A 17,132-nucleotide genomic window follows, 5' to 3' on the forward strand; every position below is an offset into this window, starting at 1 on the left:
CTTTGCACCCTCACCACACCCCGTACACCCAATCAGGCTGGACCTAGACTGTGCTCACACTGCAGGAAAAACGGGCCAAAATACAATTACTGTATTTGTTTTTTGCAACCCATGCTAGATTATTTTTATAATCTAAAACTGAAAAAAAAAAAAAAAAAAATCCAACACAGGTGTTTTTCATGTGTTGGAATATATCAGATACATATGTGGTGTGTGTGATCCACACATACTTCCACAAACACGGCGTGCTGTGTGTGACGTCCCGTCTTCTTCCACGAGTCGCTTCAGAACTGTAGACTGTTACACTGGAGTCTGATGGAGGTCACATTTCAATTATAATGTGAACGACCACGCAGAAAAAGTTGGATCTGAGCATTTGGACCTACAGTGCGATCGTAGCCTTGGACTGCGTCAGGACTTTTAGTTCATATTTGTAACCCGTTTGTGACCAACGTGGTCCGACCTGCTTCAAATTCTGACAGTACCATGTCATGGATATCCAGCCAACACCACGATAAACCACTATGACCATTCTGTGGAAGTTCTGTGCATGCTCCAGACCACCGTGGAGCTCTCAGAGGAACCCACCACATTCTTACCGATTTTACCCGAAGACCTCGCCAAGAACACACAAAAAACATTTCATGTTCTAGCAGATTTTTAAGTCATTGCAGGGTCTTCATCTAATTTTTGAAGGGGCCTAAAACCTTTAAAACCATTAACCTGAATGTACCGGTACTTACATTATTTTCTGGAAAGAAGCTTTTTAAAAAAAAAAAAAATAAAGGTCTTTTTATGAATTCTATTTTATTTTTCGAACACAAACACAATAGAGGACAAAATCCCCTCCTGCCCCTCCCCACCCACAACAGATCACCCACACATACAAGAATGCCTTCATACAGGTGTTGACATGTTTTCAACATACGACAAAAAAAGGCCGCCAGGTGTCCCAGAATCATTTTGCAGAACCCTTCAGGGTATATCTATTTTTTTTTCCAGATGAACATGATACATACCATACCAATTTATTTATATAGCACTTAAAACAGCAACAAGGCCAACCAAAGTGCTGTACAAAAGAACCAAACATGCACAGCAGACAGGAAAACATAAAATAGAAATACAGATACAAATAGCAGCAGAAGCTAACTAAAATGGCCAACAGAGTAGAGAACAGACCGGACCAAAACAAATCACACCGTGTTAAAGGCAAGCGAATAGAAGTGGGTCTTCAAGCGAGACTTAAAGACTGAGAGTGTGGGAGCCTGCCGGACACTCAGTGGCAACTCATTCCACAGTCGTGGACCTGCAACAGAGAAAGCCCTGTCACCTCTGAGCTTACGACGGGTTTCTGGGACTGAGAGAAGCATCTGGTCTGCTGACCTCAGAGAGCACGGTGGGACATATGGCTGCAGAAGATCAGTGAGATAGGATGGGGCGAAACTGTTCAGTGATTTAAAAACATACATGAGAATTTTGAAATGGATCCGAATACATGACTTCTCTTATCCAGTGTACATATGCTGGGGGATGTGGGTCCTTCCAACTGCACAAAACAAGTCTCCTGGCCAGAAGAGAGCCAAAAGCAATCACATCCCTCTCATACTTGCTGAAGGACATGTCCACAGAGACCACCCCGAACAGTTAGATGAATGGTGATGTGTGTACAGTTTATCCACATATCTCAGAGAAGGTGTCAAAAATAGATCGCCAAAAGGTCTGCAGTTTGGGAGAGGTCCAGAATATATGAAGGAGTGTAGCTGGAGTTTGTTTGCAACGACATGCGGAGTCCAGGTTGGCCTTGATCTTGGGACAGCTTGTCTTTGGATAGTGCAGCCAATGCACTACCTTGAATTGCATTACAGCATGTCTCAGACAGATTGAGGATGAGTAAATGTTCTTGATGATCCTTCTCCAGATTGACTCTGATATGGATTCCTCCAAGTCCGTTTCCCAGTTTAAGGTGGTATGAACTGAGCAGTGTATAGAACTTGCAGAGGGCCTCTTTGTTTATCAGAAATATCTTTATGTCTGTATCTGTACGTTTTAAACATTTTTGAGGCACGTAAAAACGTGGAATGACAATAATTTTACTTTAGTACAATATCCATGTAAGTACATGGGTTTTATGTCTCAACTTTACCTAGAATTAAACAGGCTTTGAGAAAGTCCACATTTTTCTCAAGACTTTTGGAGATGGGAGTGGGGCTCTCCAAAAAGAGTGTGTTTTGTACGCTTGTGTAAATGCTGAAAATTATTCATCACACATTTTAGCTGGTTTCAAAAGCATTGATGTGATTTTGGATCTCTTGTTCCATGCCTCATTAATTAGTTATTCAAGGACACAAATATGGAAAATACTTTATCATTGTAAAATTAATATTAAATTAAATATTCATACACTGATAGCAAAATACACTAGTATTTGGAAATATGTAACGTATAAATGTTTAAAAGGTTTTGCACCAAACTAATCGTTTGAGGTCGACTAGCAATAAAAGCAAATAGGGTAAACTATTTTACCTATGACTTTTTTGCATTTTAAATATGGAAAAGAAAAAGAAAAAAGAAAAAAGGTAGAAATTGTGACATTATCTTTAAATAATGGTTGTTGCATAATTTGTATGTCTGAAATGTCATTTTGTTGGGCCTAAGAGCAGTTTATTTTGGAAACAATAACCGGAAGTCTCGTGCTCACTTGTGTAACTTGATGCCTTTGAACCAAGCGGGTCTGAAACTGACCCTCGGCAGCTCCCGTAGTCAAAACGTGATCCTTCTTTGTAAGTGCTAGTGGCACGCGCACATTCAAATGACCCTTCTTCATCGTGTTTAAATAATATAAATTGAACCGTTTTAATAACTTTATTTATCTGCAAGCAAAAACAATTAACATAAATATAATTTATTTACAGATTTCTCCCAAAACAAACAGAAAAGCAAATGATAAAGTTCTGCTTAAAGAGAAAATTTCACTCATCCAAACTTTTTAATGGCTGCTTGTTATCAAAAAGGTTCAAACCTTGTTCACTTACTCTTTACTGGTTTAGAACCAAATCTATAGAAAACCCATTTTCTATCCAATTAAAGCAGCTTTAAATAATTGCACTCTCGTTAATAATTTTCACACAGTTCCGTTGTTCCTTTCAGTGTTTCATGTGCAGCTCATGCATGTTTTGTTCAGAAAGAGAGTACAAGATGATTAAAACGAAGTTTGTTTTGTCTCTTTCTCTCCGTCTTTGAAGCTTTCAGATCTGAAACGGAGACAAAGAATCGAGTCAAGGTTGAGACTAAAACAGTCAAACAACAGTTGACAGTTACTACAGCTGAGTACATGAGGCTGTGTGATAAAACTGACACAAAAGTATTACTATAAATTTTATACTACCCCTGTGCCTCAAATAAAAGTTGTAGCTTATGATATTTAAGTCTTTACCTTTCATTTTTGTGTTTCCTCTTGAGTATTTTGTGTGAAACTGTCACTATAAAAACCACAAGAAGAAACCCAGTTACTGCAGCCAGTCCAATCATGGCATTTTTCTTTAAGTTGATATTTTCACCTGAAAACATCCAAGAAGAGAAACAAACTTATTAACGTCTGATTGAGCACTTAATTAAAGTTGTTTTTATGCCAACGACAGTCATGCTGACATCAACTATTTGCAGCCGCCACAGGAAATGATAGTTTTTAGCGAGGTGAGTCCCACAGTTTTCCATATTAAATGATAATGTTGGTAATTATTGTTTCACAGCAGCAAATAATCATGTGTGAGGACAACCCACATCCAGATTAAATCAAATTTAAAGTCCTAAATTATCACTAAATAAACCTGACTTGCAAAGAACAAGGAGTCAGCTCAAAATTCAAAACGTTTATTTCACATTTAATGGCACAAAATGAAACTCGAGTAAAAAATGAACACAAATTGCAGGAAACATTCGCAGGTAAAAAAAAACGTGGCGGTCGTGTGGTTGCGTTGGCCATCCTGCTCCACATTTGTTTATTTGGGGCCGCCTCTTTCCAGATGTTCAGGTCCAAGCAGCACTTTCTCAGGTGTCTTTAGTATATTCTGTGAACCTGCTCTTCTATCCATGTTGGGTGTGTGGCCCTGAAGAAGTTGTTTAAGGTAGGCACTTATTTGTCATCCAGGCATCCTGCTCGTTGTAGCCGGTGTGGAGTGATGGTTGGAGGGATGTTGGGGGCATTGACCTCCTTCAGGACATTTGTTGGCCTGTCCTCCCAGCTGATCCTGCATACACATCTCTGGTGGTACTGCTGTAGGACCTTCAGTTGTCTCCTGTAGTTGTCCAACTTCCAGCAGGGGACTTCTGCTTTATAGATAATCAACCAAGCAAAGATCCCACTAGTGCATTCTGTGTGTTGATGGATCTCAGCATCGATGAAGTATCAAGGTATTTGAATTGGTCTACATTTTCCAAGGCATTGTTATCCATGTACATTTTGGGTGCTTGGGAAAATCAAGGTGGGGTACTGGTTTTTGGAGGATCAGTTTTCTGGACGCTAATGTCCAGCTCCAGGTATCTGTAAGCTTTGGCAATTGCATCCATTTTGTTCTGTTTATTGAAATAATATTTTACTGGTTAGACCAATGTGTCTCCAAAATTATGACATTGTGACAAATTAACATTTAACCGCATTCTTTGGGGGAAAAATATTCTAAGCCTTCAACATTCAGACTCTTACTGCCAGAAATAAAAGGGAGTTTTTCCTTTCCATTGTTGCCACTGTGCTTGCTCAGGATGGGAGTCTGCAACGAAGCCAAGATTCAACTTGTCTGCTGCATTCCTTAGATAGAGAACTTGACTAATTGGCTTTTATGTATGTGAATGTTTCTGTAAAGTGCCCTGAGACAACTTTGTTGTGATTTGGCGCTAAATAAATAAACTGAATTGAATTGAATTAAATCGAAATACCCTTTCAGGCATTAAGTGCTTATTTATGGGTAAAAGAAGAGTCAAAGAAACATGATTTTCAGTGTTTTGATGTCAAAATTACAGAATGATTCAAACTACTGCGAAGCCATGAACGGTGGCATCCATGGAAAAGCCGTATCCACCGTATTCTTGGGGGCTCTGCCGTCTGAAATAATTATGGGTACAACTTCCTGTCAGACAGGAAGTAGCAGTAAACATTGGTTAGCCATGGTAGCGGAGCACGTACCGCAGTTTATTTGAAAGTAATTAGTGTTCAGTTTAGTAGATAAAACTCTGTTTTTGTTTTGTTTACTTTTATTTAACAACCATAAAGTTTACTAAAATAGCCGTGGTGAGTTCAGGTACCTGTTGTGTTCATGGCTGCAGAACATCCAGACCAAACTAAATCAGTGGCCACAACAACAGAGTTTGAACACGGACCCAAAACACTGCATGTGAGCTCATTTCACTTTGTTGACAAATGGCCGACGGAGGAAAACCTGCATCCTACTTTGTGTCTGGACTCCAATAAACCACCAGAGAAGAGACGCCGGTTCCTCAGAAGGATTGAAAACAGTGATGAGAGCATTCAGGTGTATGGAGGGCACATCATTATAGTATTTGTTCGTCTTAGTTTTATGATTTTCTCTGTAATTAACCCAAGCTCAGTGATGGAGGACTTTAAGGCTTTGGCTGGGCTCTGTGTCTAAGATTGTGCCCCACCTCTTTAAAAAAAACACCACCGACCTTATTACTGTGTAGATACTAATACACCCCAGAGCTTTTCAGGTTGATCATCGTTTCACCGTCAGAAGAACAGAGTCAGTGAAGTAGCTAAATATATTAGTATAAGTAGCTAAATATGCTAGTATAAGTAGCTAAATATGCTAGTAGATGTAATCTGCTGCCACTTCTTCAGCTCGTCCTCAGCAGGAAGCGTTATTGTCCTGTTTGAGCTCTGACAGGTGGTGTTCCTGCATGTTTAAATTAAATCCACAATGCTCAGAGAAACTACATTAGCTCGTACTGTTCGCACAGAAACAAACGCTGGTTCTGGTCCGCACTGGAAGTCGCGCCCATAATTCACGCAAGGCAGCATGGGGGCTAGGAATAAGGCGGATATGATGGAGAAATCAGACTGTTGAATGTATCTGTACATATTTAAGCTCAAATTTGTTGCACATGCTGATAAAAGTGATTTGCATTGAGTTTGCATAGCATGTTTCAGAATTTCATATCACCATACAGTATCTGGAAACCTCTGGAGTAAACACTTTAAACTTCAGGATAACATATTTTATGTTTGAGTTCATGGCAGCATGCGGACCTTTAACCTCAGTTTTAAAAGTGTTGAACGGAGATAACTGAATTATTTTTACTTACATCAAATGAGACGTGTTCTTAATTTTCTTTTTTTTATTAAACTGTTTGGATCTGGACGCTGGTCTGAAATGAAGGAAGTGATAAGGAACTCACCACCGGTCGGGACGCCCGGAGCCAGCATGTGTTTGGTGTTGTCCAGGTTGCCGTCGTTCTTCTCGGGCTGAATGCCCAGGATGTGACACATCAGAGGGTAGATGTTCACCGTCTCAAAAGGCCCCACCTCAAGGTTCTTGTGGAAAACTGGCCCCACGGCCCTGAAGAACGGCTTCATGTCCATCTCCTGGTTGTCGTAGCCGTGCTCTCCTTTGTTGAACTGAACTGGAAAATACTGCGAGGTAAAGGAAGATTATGTCACTGGCACGGTGTAGTTTGTTGGGTTCAGAGCACTTTTTAAGAAAAGCCGAACAGATCTCGACATCTTGGCCGACTTCCAGCAGAGGGAGATGTTGGCTAAGCAAAAAAAAGTCCAATATTTTCGACGAGGCTTTTCTCTCTTTGTGCCTCTGTTCAACAAAGACCACGGTGAAAGGAGCTCTTTTAAAATCCATTCAGAACATTTTAAAGAAACAAACTCCTACGTGTTTATCGTTTTGCAATGTGACCAAAAGCATGTTGAATAAATATGAGTATGTAGAATAGTGTTATTTTAGGAATTACATAATCTATTCTGCTCTGGATTCAAATGAGATTAAGGCCCAAACGGAGAGAACAAAGACTCCGCTAACGCAGTGATCACTGCTGGTCGTCACCCCGAGCCTCGAGAGGACCCACGTCACGAGAGGATTTACGCAGCTGGCTCGTTTCGTTAAACATTTTCTGATTTCAGCTCCGTACTTTTGAAGTCATGATGTGACGGTTCACAGTGCGGGCCGACACATTCAGCCGAAAAGTGTCTGTGCCCTGGAGTGGCTGAGTGAGTGTAGTGCCAAATGAATATGCTAATTTTGAATTTTGAGGCATGAATTGCTTCATGAAGCATTTGAGAGCGCTGCATGTCATCCGCCAGGGCCTGGATTATCCGTGCAAATGCACTTGATTAAAATTGTAACGTCCCGAGATTAGAATTTAACTTGTTGCTGCTGATTGAAAAAAGCTGTTTCACAACTTCCAGTGAGCAGATTTATTCCTGAGGTCAAGGCATGAGCATATTTCAGGACAGATTAGCTATCAGCGTTATCTCCATCTGTATAAAAGTGCGTGTCATTTGCTTTCCTCATGACCAATCTAGAAGATCATAATTATATAAGTTTGCTGACTAGCGTTAATATGTTACGACAGCTGTTATAGCAGGGAATGTAAATGTTTGCTGTTTGAATGTGGCAACTTGCATAAGTATAATTGGCACTTTCCTTTACCCTTTAAAGGGTAAATCGATAGGACTTGCTGTGGGCAGAAAACTGCAGCAGCACCTGTCACTCCGTTGCACATCTGGCTAAAAGCAAGTCGCAGTACGAGTGGAAACGTTGCATTTATGCTATTTTTACTGCTGCTGCTGAACAACAAATACATTTTCATATCAACTCACCCCATTGATGACATATCCAGGGTCAGCCCATAAAATTATGGGCAGGATGCGGCTGTTGTTTGAGAAGTGAAGGTACTCTGGCATCTCTTCCTTCTTGTACACGTGCAGGTGTGGGTGAGCCCCCTTCAAGGTTTGGTAAACCTTCTCCAGCTTGCCGGGCTTAGGCAGCAGCATCCCAGAGGGGCCGTAGTCCACCAGGTGGAAGGACAGGTCACTGAATAAAAAGCCCGGGATCTTCTTCAGGGTGATTTCTTCCACCATGCCCTTGCGGAACACAGCGCTCATGCCGTGATCTGCTGTGATGATGATGTTGAGTCGGTCAGTTAGCTTGTGCCGTTGAGCTGATTGTCGAATGTAGCCCACGGTTCTGTCCACTTGCTTCACCATGTCCCTGCGCTCAGGTGAGTCTGGGCCGTATTTGTGGCCCACGCCATCTGGCTCACCAAAGTACATGGAGACAAAATCCAGATCCCGATCTCTGAACCAGCCCATCACCTTGTCTGTGTTCTCTTGCCAAGCCGTCTCGTTCTTGTAGTTGTACAGCAGGGGCTCCACTTCGCGCACCATAGCAACCTGTCCCTGGTAACTGGAAGCTGTGCCAGGGAAGTGAAGAGAGCCAGCTTTCAGACCCTGGGAAAGGGAGGAAAAACAGGCTCCATTTACATAAATGCAACACATGTGCTGGAATTGATGACAAGTAAGTGCACACTTCATCAACTCAAACTGTGGGTCAACACAGAAGGAAATCAAATCAACGATTGCTGCGTTTTTATTAATTTTCCTCCACCTAGAGCCAAACCTTTTGCTGTCAGTTCTATCTTTTAGCATCTACGCCTGCAGGATAATTTGCAACTGAAGTGTCTGAAATCACTCAGCAGAGCGTCAGAGGTGTTTTGTCAACAGAAAAAGGTTTCTATTGCTGTAAACAGTCTCCCAGTGATGAGATGGAAATTGTGCTGCTCAGACCTGTCTCTGTGCTGTGATCCAGATAGGCAGGGAGCCATTGTCCCACCACTCATTCACAAACTGAGTCTGGTAGTAGGGCTTCTTCACAGAGGTGGTTGTGTTGAACCACATGTTGTGGATTACCCCGTGGTTCTCGATGTAGCGCCCTGCAGAAGAGAATCACCGTCAGCCCTGCCTCCACTTGTAACATAGCGTGATACATTTACATTAAAAATTCTATCAACTTAACGGGCCGAGTGGCATGACGCTTTTGCACGAGGTCTTACGACTAACTTTGGAGATTAGGAGAATTTAATTTCAAGCAAGTTAAATTTCCTTTAGTAGGCGCTGATGATTTGAGCGTCGAAATAAGAAAGGGAACAGAATTCTTCCCTCGTCATCCAAGTATTATCATCTCACTCAGCTATAAAAGACGCTGGACCCGAGGACATTCAATTACAACTAATTCCTCTTTCTTGTGATGTTTTTTTCCAAGTCTTGCAAAGTAAACTCAGAACAGTTTTCTGTCATGATGTGCAGATCCATTTCCAAGCTGAAGAACCCATGTAGGACCGTGCTTTACCTGTCAGGATGGTGAAGTGTGATGGACTGGTGACGGTGAGGTACGGAGGTGTAACATATAGTGCTTTGACTCCTTCCTTGGCCATTTGGTCAAGGTTTGGAGTGTCCACATCGCGGTCATAATCCCACCGGAAACCGTCAAAAGAAATGAGCAGCAGCTTCTGTTTTTCTTTGCTCACTGGAGCTCCGAGGATGAAGGAGGCCCAGAGGAGGCAGAGGCCCGTGGTCCACAGCATGATAACGAACACCTCGCAGGTCTTACCTGAGCCAGTCCTTCGGCTGCAACTCTCACTTACAGGAGCGTCCACCTGTTTTCATGTTCACTGGCTGAATCAACTTCTGAACAAAGTTTCACCAACTTATCTTATCGCATTGATTGGATGGACTTTATCTCAGCTCTTTCTGCATGCGGCCTGATGAGGTTTATGAGCCAGTTTTACGACTGGGAGTTGTGTTCACACTGAATCTCCCCACCCCACCCCCTCATTTCAGTCTTGAGTACTGGCAGTAAAGCAGAATAATCTCTCTGGGCATCTTGCCTGGTTGTCCCCTAACTCTGTTGTTGATGCTGCCTTTCTGTTTGTCTGCCTGCCCGTCTGTGAGTTTGAGATTCCTGTGAATCACTGACAATAGGGGAATGACACTTTGATGGGTTTCACCTTGAATTGGGATGGTGTGCGATTGATCAGACACCAGGAAAATGAAGAGGAGAACGAGTCTATATCTCATCAGCTACCAGTAGTCTCTCAACAAGCAAATGCACTAATAAACCTATTTGTTTTATTTCTATGTATCTGGATGTTGTTTGGATCCTTATAAAACTTAGATTGCAATGAGCACAAGGTGTCCTCGGTGTTTTATCTCAGATCATACTCGGTATTCTCACCCCAACATTATATACCACCACAATGTAATGTAACCTTATCAATGTCCATCAAACTGCTAGACAAGCTACGTCTTCAGATTTGTTCTTTATTGTGTGTGTCCTTGGCAGAAGTTCAAGGGAATCGTCTAATCTTTATGGAGATAAAGGATAACATTCATCAGCTTTCATTTACCTCATTCATATTCATCAGCTTTCTCATACTAACTCTATCCACCCGTCGTCCACTGTCAGCAAGATTCGGAGAAGTGTTTTGGACTGCTGAGACCAGTGGAAGCCTCAGATCTCTACTATGAGAACTTTATCAAACACACACACTCTGAACTTGTGGGGCATGCAAACTTTATCTGACCTGCTCAGTCCTGAACAGAATTTCCAGCGGGATTCTCACATTTTCTTCAAGAAGAAAAGTGAGGTTTTCGCCTTCAGCGCTCCCTGCTGCGGTGCACCTTTCCCACACAAACAGCTTCACCAGCTACAGCCAGAGAATGTAGGGAGTCGGATATAGACACCAAGGTCTGCTGCTCACAATGTTGCATCTGTCAGAGTTTTCACTTTGATGACGGAAATGAGCTCACAAGTCCTCTTGGATTGTGCATGTTACCAATTTGTGAATCTCAATGTTCTTGTTCCCTCTCCCGAAGAGAAGCGGAGGAATTGAAATTACTCTCTGTCTACCCGTCCATCCGTCTGTGTGAGCATAACTTGATAAAGACACGGGATACCAACTTCCATTTTGGTGTGTGGCTACATTCAGGCTTAAAATTCAAACTCAAAATTGAATCAAAACTTGGGATGGCACGGTGGCTCAGGTGATAGAGCTGTTGCCTCACAGCGAGGTCGCCGGATTAAATCCCAGCTGGGGGCCTTTCTGGGTGGCTTTGCATGTTCTCTCTGTGCTGCGTGAGTTCTCTCCAGGTACTCCGGTTTCCTCCCACAGACTAAAAACATGCATGTTAGGCTGACTGGTAACTAAATTGTTTCTAGATGAGCGAGTGAATGGTTGTTTGTCTCATTTGTTTCTGTGTCCTTGTGATGGACTGGAGACCTGTCCAGGTGTCCCCATCTCTGACATTTATATTGCTTAAAAGTATTGTTTCCTCAAAATGAAGGTGGCCTAAGATTAATCTATGGTGATTAAGACCACCAATGGTCACCCCCTGGCTCCTCCACTGTACCTGGTGGTGATTAAAATGTCTCCCTCTTCTCTCCAGGATCTGTCACTCTGCGTCTCCTCGGACAAGGAGAACAAAAAACTCCCTCTGTTCTTCTCCACAGTGTAAATCCTACACACTTGAACATCTTGCACCAAAAACGTGAGTTTACTTGCATCCCCTGTTTAATTCCAGTCCAGTGAAACACTTATCTTGAAAACTACAAACATTCACTATTCAAATCCCTCGGACACGGGGAACAGTGGCGTACCGCTTGTTTAACATATCCTCTTGCAGTGTAATTTCAATTAAGGCATTTTTGTTTGTTAGCAGGAAAAATTAAACCGGTGTAGTGTTGAAGAAAATTGATTGGTTGTTTTTTTTTAAATTAGGTTAGGTCAATAAAACTTGCATCTCTCTAGTCTCAGCTGGTTCCTGGACTCTGTACTGTGAGCAAACTCCATTTAAATTAAAAAAACATAAATGGAGTCCAATTTTTTTATTCTAGAAATATTTCATTATTCATGAGTGCATGTACTGTCTTCTCACATTCTAGACGGTTCAATTTACAATTTAAAAAAAATAAAAAAATTAAAAAAATTAAAACTGTGCACACATTTTTTGATTTACTTGGACTTATATTTCTCTAAAAATAAGATATTTAAAATTTTATTTGATAAAATATATCTAAAAATATATCTCTTTATGGCCTTAATTTATATCAACTTGCAATGGTAGTTTTTGAATTACATCTCCATTGTTTTCAAGACACTTGCAGCATTTTGACATTGATATCCAACAACAACAAGTTTTAGATGTTTTGTTTCTTTCTTCCTTGGAAGATCTTGCGTTTTGTTTCATAATCCTGTTGGGCGGTCATATGGAGCCCATGTCCTGAAATCTAAAAATAGCAACGCTGCTTTGAATACTCTCATTAAAAACCAACAACGATTCAGTTTGCCCATTGAACTCTTGCAAACCACTTACCAGATAAGTTACAACTGTAGCGTCAGTGTACAAAGAAGGTACTTTCTGAGCAACGTCTACAATTTTCCTTCCTGAGTAGAAGTCGTATTGTTTCTGTGGCGATGCCTTCCGATAGGCTCTGTGCACATGCGTCCTGAATCACTTCCCCTTTGACCGGATGTCGGCATTCCAGTTTCCGGTCTAATCCCCGGTCTCGGTGAAAATGGCGTTTTCTAGATGTTTACAAGAGCTGCCCAAGATAAATATCAGCGATGTTCATCGTATTGTTGATGGCTGGTCCCCTGCTCCGACAAGCAAACGTAACAAGGGATTTAAATTGTATATCTCAAGTTACCTGCACAACTACGAGGGTAAGTAACGTTAGTTTGATCGTTGTGATGTTGCTAACTGTTTGCAGCTAACGTTAGGCTATTAGCAACACGACCATTTTTGTGTATACTCACGTTATAGAAACAGGTTTTCCACACTTAAACAAAAGGCTCATATTTTGTGATCATTCTACTAACATTCTGCTCTTCTCAGTTTCTAGCAAAAATCAGGACACAGGTGAAGTCGTTGTCAGGGCTCTGTGTCACAGGTCCATGAAGAAAAATGAAAAACCTCACAGTTTAAGTGTAGGGTGAAGATAGGATTGTTCAGATGACAGTTTTAAGATTGTTGGTTCAGTAACCCGACGTTCCTAATGTTAATGGGGATTTAGCTAAGGTGGTAATTAATTCTTAAATAAAAATAAAATGGAATTGGCTATTTGATGAATATTAACACGTGAGTTTGGCCTTGCTTGTCCCCATTTGGTTATTTGCTGCATGCATTGTTCTTCTTTTATGGTTGTTATGTGTTACTTTTAACCCAGTGTTAATTTGGTAATTCATGCATATTAGTTTTACTTAAATCTAAAGAATACACTCACAGTCTCTGTAACATTATCCAGGTATTTTTACCTAGCGGGTCTCCTCTGGGTTAAAAGTGTTTTGAAATCAAGTTATCTTTATCTCATCCATTCATTTAAGATGTAATCTTGTGATAATTGTATTACACTACTCTTGACCTTCATAGAACATACTCCAAACTAAATATATAATCACATAACATGATACTATGGTTCTATGACATTAGTTATAAAAAAATATTTGGGAAGCAAGATTGCATCATGAAAGAATGGCTGATGAGTGACCAAGCTAAGATAATAAGTTCTTACTATGACATTCTTATGCAGGTGGTCCTGAAAGACTCGTGTCCTGTGGAGCTGATTCACCACAGCTGTACGTGTGTTGCTGGTGCAGCATTATGCAACCACTGTGTGGCTTTGCTGTTCCAGTCAGCACATTATTCTGAGCTGAAACTGTCAGTGGTCCCCCCTGTACTAAGCTGTACAGAAGGAGAACAGCAGTGGCACAAGCCCAGAACTTTAGTAAGTTTTCTCTTCAATAATAGACTCAATTTATTACATTTTCTTGCCGTATAACTTGTAACTGTGTCATGGATAACTGAATAGGGTATAAAACCTGGCCCCGTGGACAAGATGACTGTGCTGTCTGCTAAACCGAAGAGTGGAGCAACAACAGAGGGTGTAAGGTAAAAAAAAATCAATAAAAATTCTGATGTATTACAACAGTGTTTCTCAACCCTGGTCCTCAAGGCACACTGCTCTGCATGCTTTATAGATTTCCCTGCATTAACAGTTGTTAATCAGTTACCAACTGAAATGAGCTGTGTTTAAGCAGGGACAAATCTCAAACATGCAGGACAGTGTGCCTTGAGGACCAGGCTTGAAAAACACTATTATTTTATGTTTCATATCTGAACGAAATGCATGTGGGTATTCTATTTTTGACTCATGTTCTTTTCTTATTTTTATACACAGGAGCACACTCTACAAAGGCCTTAGTGGGGATTTGCCGGACCTTTCTGTCCTTAGAGTAAGTAGTTGTATTTAAATTACTGATAAATAAAAATGAAATTAACAGTAGGCTACAATGTACTAACAAAGAGTTGTAGACTTACCGGTGTATTGAATAATTTTATTTTCAAGTGCTGTCTCTTTGTAAAGTGTAGAATTTTTGAGGGCTTAAAATTAGTTGATATACATGTATTTTACATTTTATTGAAATAATTGTTTTCACTTTCCCAGGTTTCCGAGGTGTATGAAGATTTTGCAGCAGCTGATGCACCAATGATCTGCAGCATGGGAATCAGCCATGAATTTCCCCTTGTTGACTCTGCCCTTGGCAAAGTTCAGGCTGGAAGTCCTCTGTCCTACCAACAGCCAGCAACAGCAAAGAGAGACATGTCCTTCCATGCTGCACCACCCCGCCCATCTCTGCCTCTTAAGAACTACCACCTACAGCCATCAAAAAGCATGTTTGTTTGTTCTGAACCACAACAGCTACACCTTAAAAGTATGGAGGTCACCTGGGACATGGTGAATAAATTTGAATGTGCTACCAGAGCACAGAGTACATGTCCTGAATGGCATCAGCTAAGGAGGCATAGGTTGACTGCCTCCCGCTTCAGGGAGATCTGCCAGGTTCAAGATAAATCTGAGGAAGATCTGGCAAATCGTCTGCTGCAAGGGACCTATCAGACTGCAGCTATGAAGAGAGGGCTTGAATTAGAGGCAGATGCTATCTGGGAATATTGTCAAATTAAAAGAGTCAACCACTATCCCTGTGGATTTGTGATTCACCCTGATGCTCCTTGGCTAGGGGCATCTCCAGACGGATTGATCTTTGATCCTTCTGAGCCATGTCAGTTCGGGCTGATTGAGATTAAGTGTCCAAATGTGAAAAGTTATGTTGACTGTCCATATCTCCAAATGAAGTCAGGCAAATTGGAACTAAAAAAAACTCATGTTTACTATTGGCAGGTTCAGGGGCAGATGCTAATAACTGGGATGAACTGGTGTGATTTTGTTGTCTCAGCTGAGGAAGATATTCTTATTCAAAGAATTTATGCAGACACTAATGTGATGGATTCAATCAAACACAAAGTAGACAGATATTTTTTCTATGTTTACCTGCAGAAATGTCTAAATTAGGAGTTTGATCAAATCAAATGTACAAATTTGTTTCAAAATATTTCCATCATGAATATCTATTTACAAATGTAAGACAATGTCAATGTAAGTAAATGACAGCATTTTCTGTTTCTTCAAGACTGTGCCATCAGCTTTTCTGTCAAACTTCATATCTCCATTTCCTGACCAAAGGTCCATTTTGGTAATTTGACAGGAGACAGGCAACTGTAAAAATTTGGTTTATGCTTCCTGCAATGGAGAGAGGGATAGTGGAATCAAAGAGTTTATTTTCTTTAACTCTTCTTATTAACCTCTCAACATGCACCCTCAAACGGGCAATGGACTGGGTCTTCAAAACGTCGACCTCTGACATTTGGGCCCTCTTGGAGAGGAAGGCAGGACGATGAACAGTCCCAGGTACGAGATCATCCACCAAGAATCCCTTGTCCACCATGATGGCCATGTCCAGTGTCAAGAGTGATGTAATCCCTGATTGACGGAACACTTCCTTGTCACTCATGGAACCCTCAAACAGTGCTGACACAAATGTCAGGGCTCCGTGAGGAGACATGCCCACCATGGCCTTAAAGGTACAGTGGGATTTGTAGGTGGAGAAGACTTCACTCTGGAGGAGCAGGGATGAAGGTGTTTGACACCGTAGTTCTGTACAGTCCAGGATAACTTGTGTGTCACTGTAGCGGCCATCAAAATCCTGTGGAAGACTGGAACTCACAGCTGCAGGAGACATCCACACACAAATTGAGCCCAATAAGCAGTACAGGAAGTTGGCCCATGTCACAATAATGCGGCTGACTGTTGCTCTGTGGATGTTAAATCGATGGCCCAGTTCCCTCTGGGTACATCCAGTAGACAGGTAGGAGAGGAAAAGAAAAAGCTCATCTATTGGCAGCAGTTTCTGGACAGAAAATTATTTAAATGTTAGTTCAAAACCAGCATTCTCATTGTGTGTGTGTGTGTGTGTGTGTGTAACTTACAGTTGGTCTGGTAAAAGGGGTTTCAGTTGTTGTACTCATGACGTCGGTTTTCTTTGCTCTGGTGACCCTGACCATTTTGGCTGTTGCTGCCTCGATCAAGTTCCAAAACGCCTTCAGATGCTCATATGAGGGGAACCTAAAACACATAAAAAAAAAAAATATATATATATATATATATATAAACTGTCACTCTCCACATTTATAACTGTGAAAACAGTTTTCAAATTTTGACACGGTACAACTAAGAACATAAATATCTTTCTTTGAAATTTTATGTTGTAAAGTGGAAAGAAAATTATACATGATTTGAAGGTTTGTAATTTTTTTATAAATTGAAAACTATTTTGAGCACAAATGTTCAGCCCCCTTAAATCAGACAGTAACTTCTAGTCTTCATAAGTTTCCTGATGATTGCTAATGGCATAATAGTCAGCCTGTGTGTCATCTAATCACAGAAACCAACTATTTTCACCGACCTGAGGCTGTCACTAGCTGCTGTATTTGTATTTGACATTAGTTTACACACGGGTGGACTCCATAGCCATTTGTAATCATTAAAGCTATTTCTGAAGGAATATTGGTTACAGAAAAGGGAGCCGATTACTCTTACACACCACACTTTTCAGTATCATTTGTAAATACAGTACTACTAGTACTAGTACTACTACTACTACTACTACTAATAATAATAATAATAATAATAATAATAATAATAATAATAATAATA

At 40.9% G+C, this 17,132-nt stretch overlaps 3 protein-coding genes across 4 annotated transcripts in view; 1 reads left to right on the forward strand and 2 right to left on the reverse strand.

Moving 5' to 3' along the window:
* Positions 1–3,116: 3,116 nt before the first annotated feature.
* LOC119421306 (ectonucleotide pyrophosphatase/phosphodiesterase family member 7) lies at positions 3,117–9,698 on the reverse strand. Its single transcript, XM_037688680.1, has 6 exons — positions 9,372–9,698; positions 8,810–8,955; positions 7,844–8,473; positions 6,412–6,646; positions 3,437–3,560; positions 3,117–3,254 (listed from the first exon to the last, which is right to left on the reverse strand). The coding sequence occupies exons 1-6, from the start codon at positions 9,604–9,606 to the stop codon at positions 3,203–3,205; spliced, it is 1,422 nt and encodes a 473-aa protein (XP_037544608.1). The 5' UTR covers positions 9,607–9,698; the 3' UTR covers positions 3,117–3,202.
* A 2,826-nt stretch (positions 9,699–12,524) lies between these two features.
* Positions 12,525–15,548, forward strand: LOC119421839. Of its 2 annotated transcripts, XM_037689202.1 has the most exons (6): positions 12,525–12,744; positions 13,611–13,805; positions 13,890–13,969; positions 14,259–14,313; positions 14,526–14,788; positions 15,215–15,548. In XM_037689202.1, exons 1-6 carry the CDS (start codon positions 12,646–12,648, stop codon positions 15,429–15,431), a joined length of 909 nt encoding a protein of 302 aa, XP_037545130.1. In that variant the 5' UTR covers positions 12,525–12,645; the 3' UTR covers positions 15,432–15,548. The 2 variants fall into 2 exon arrangements, with proteins under 2 accessions (XP_037545130.1, XP_037545129.1); XM_037689201.1 differs by having other exon boundaries at positions 14,526–15,548.
* LOC119421838 overlaps positions 15,537–17,132 on the reverse strand; it is a 2,551-nt gene continuing 955 nt past the window's right edge. The window contains exons 2-3 of the mRNA XM_037689200.1: positions 16,406–16,541; positions 15,537–16,326 (exon numbers count right to left, since the gene is read on the reverse strand). Of these exons, the coding sequence (XP_037545128.1) occupies positions 15,571–16,326; positions 16,406–16,541 (892 nt within the window). The 3' untranslated portion in view covers positions 15,537–15,570. The remainder of the gene's footprint in view (positions 16,327–16,405; positions 16,542–17,132) is intronic.

Source organism: Nematolebias whitei, chromosome 15, assembly GCF_014905685.2.
Source record: "Nematolebias whitei isolate Nwh7 chromosome 15, NemWhi1, whole genome shotgun sequence".
NCBI lineage: Eukaryota > Metazoa > Chordata > Actinopteri > Cyprinodontiformes > Rivulidae > Nematolebias > Nematolebias whitei.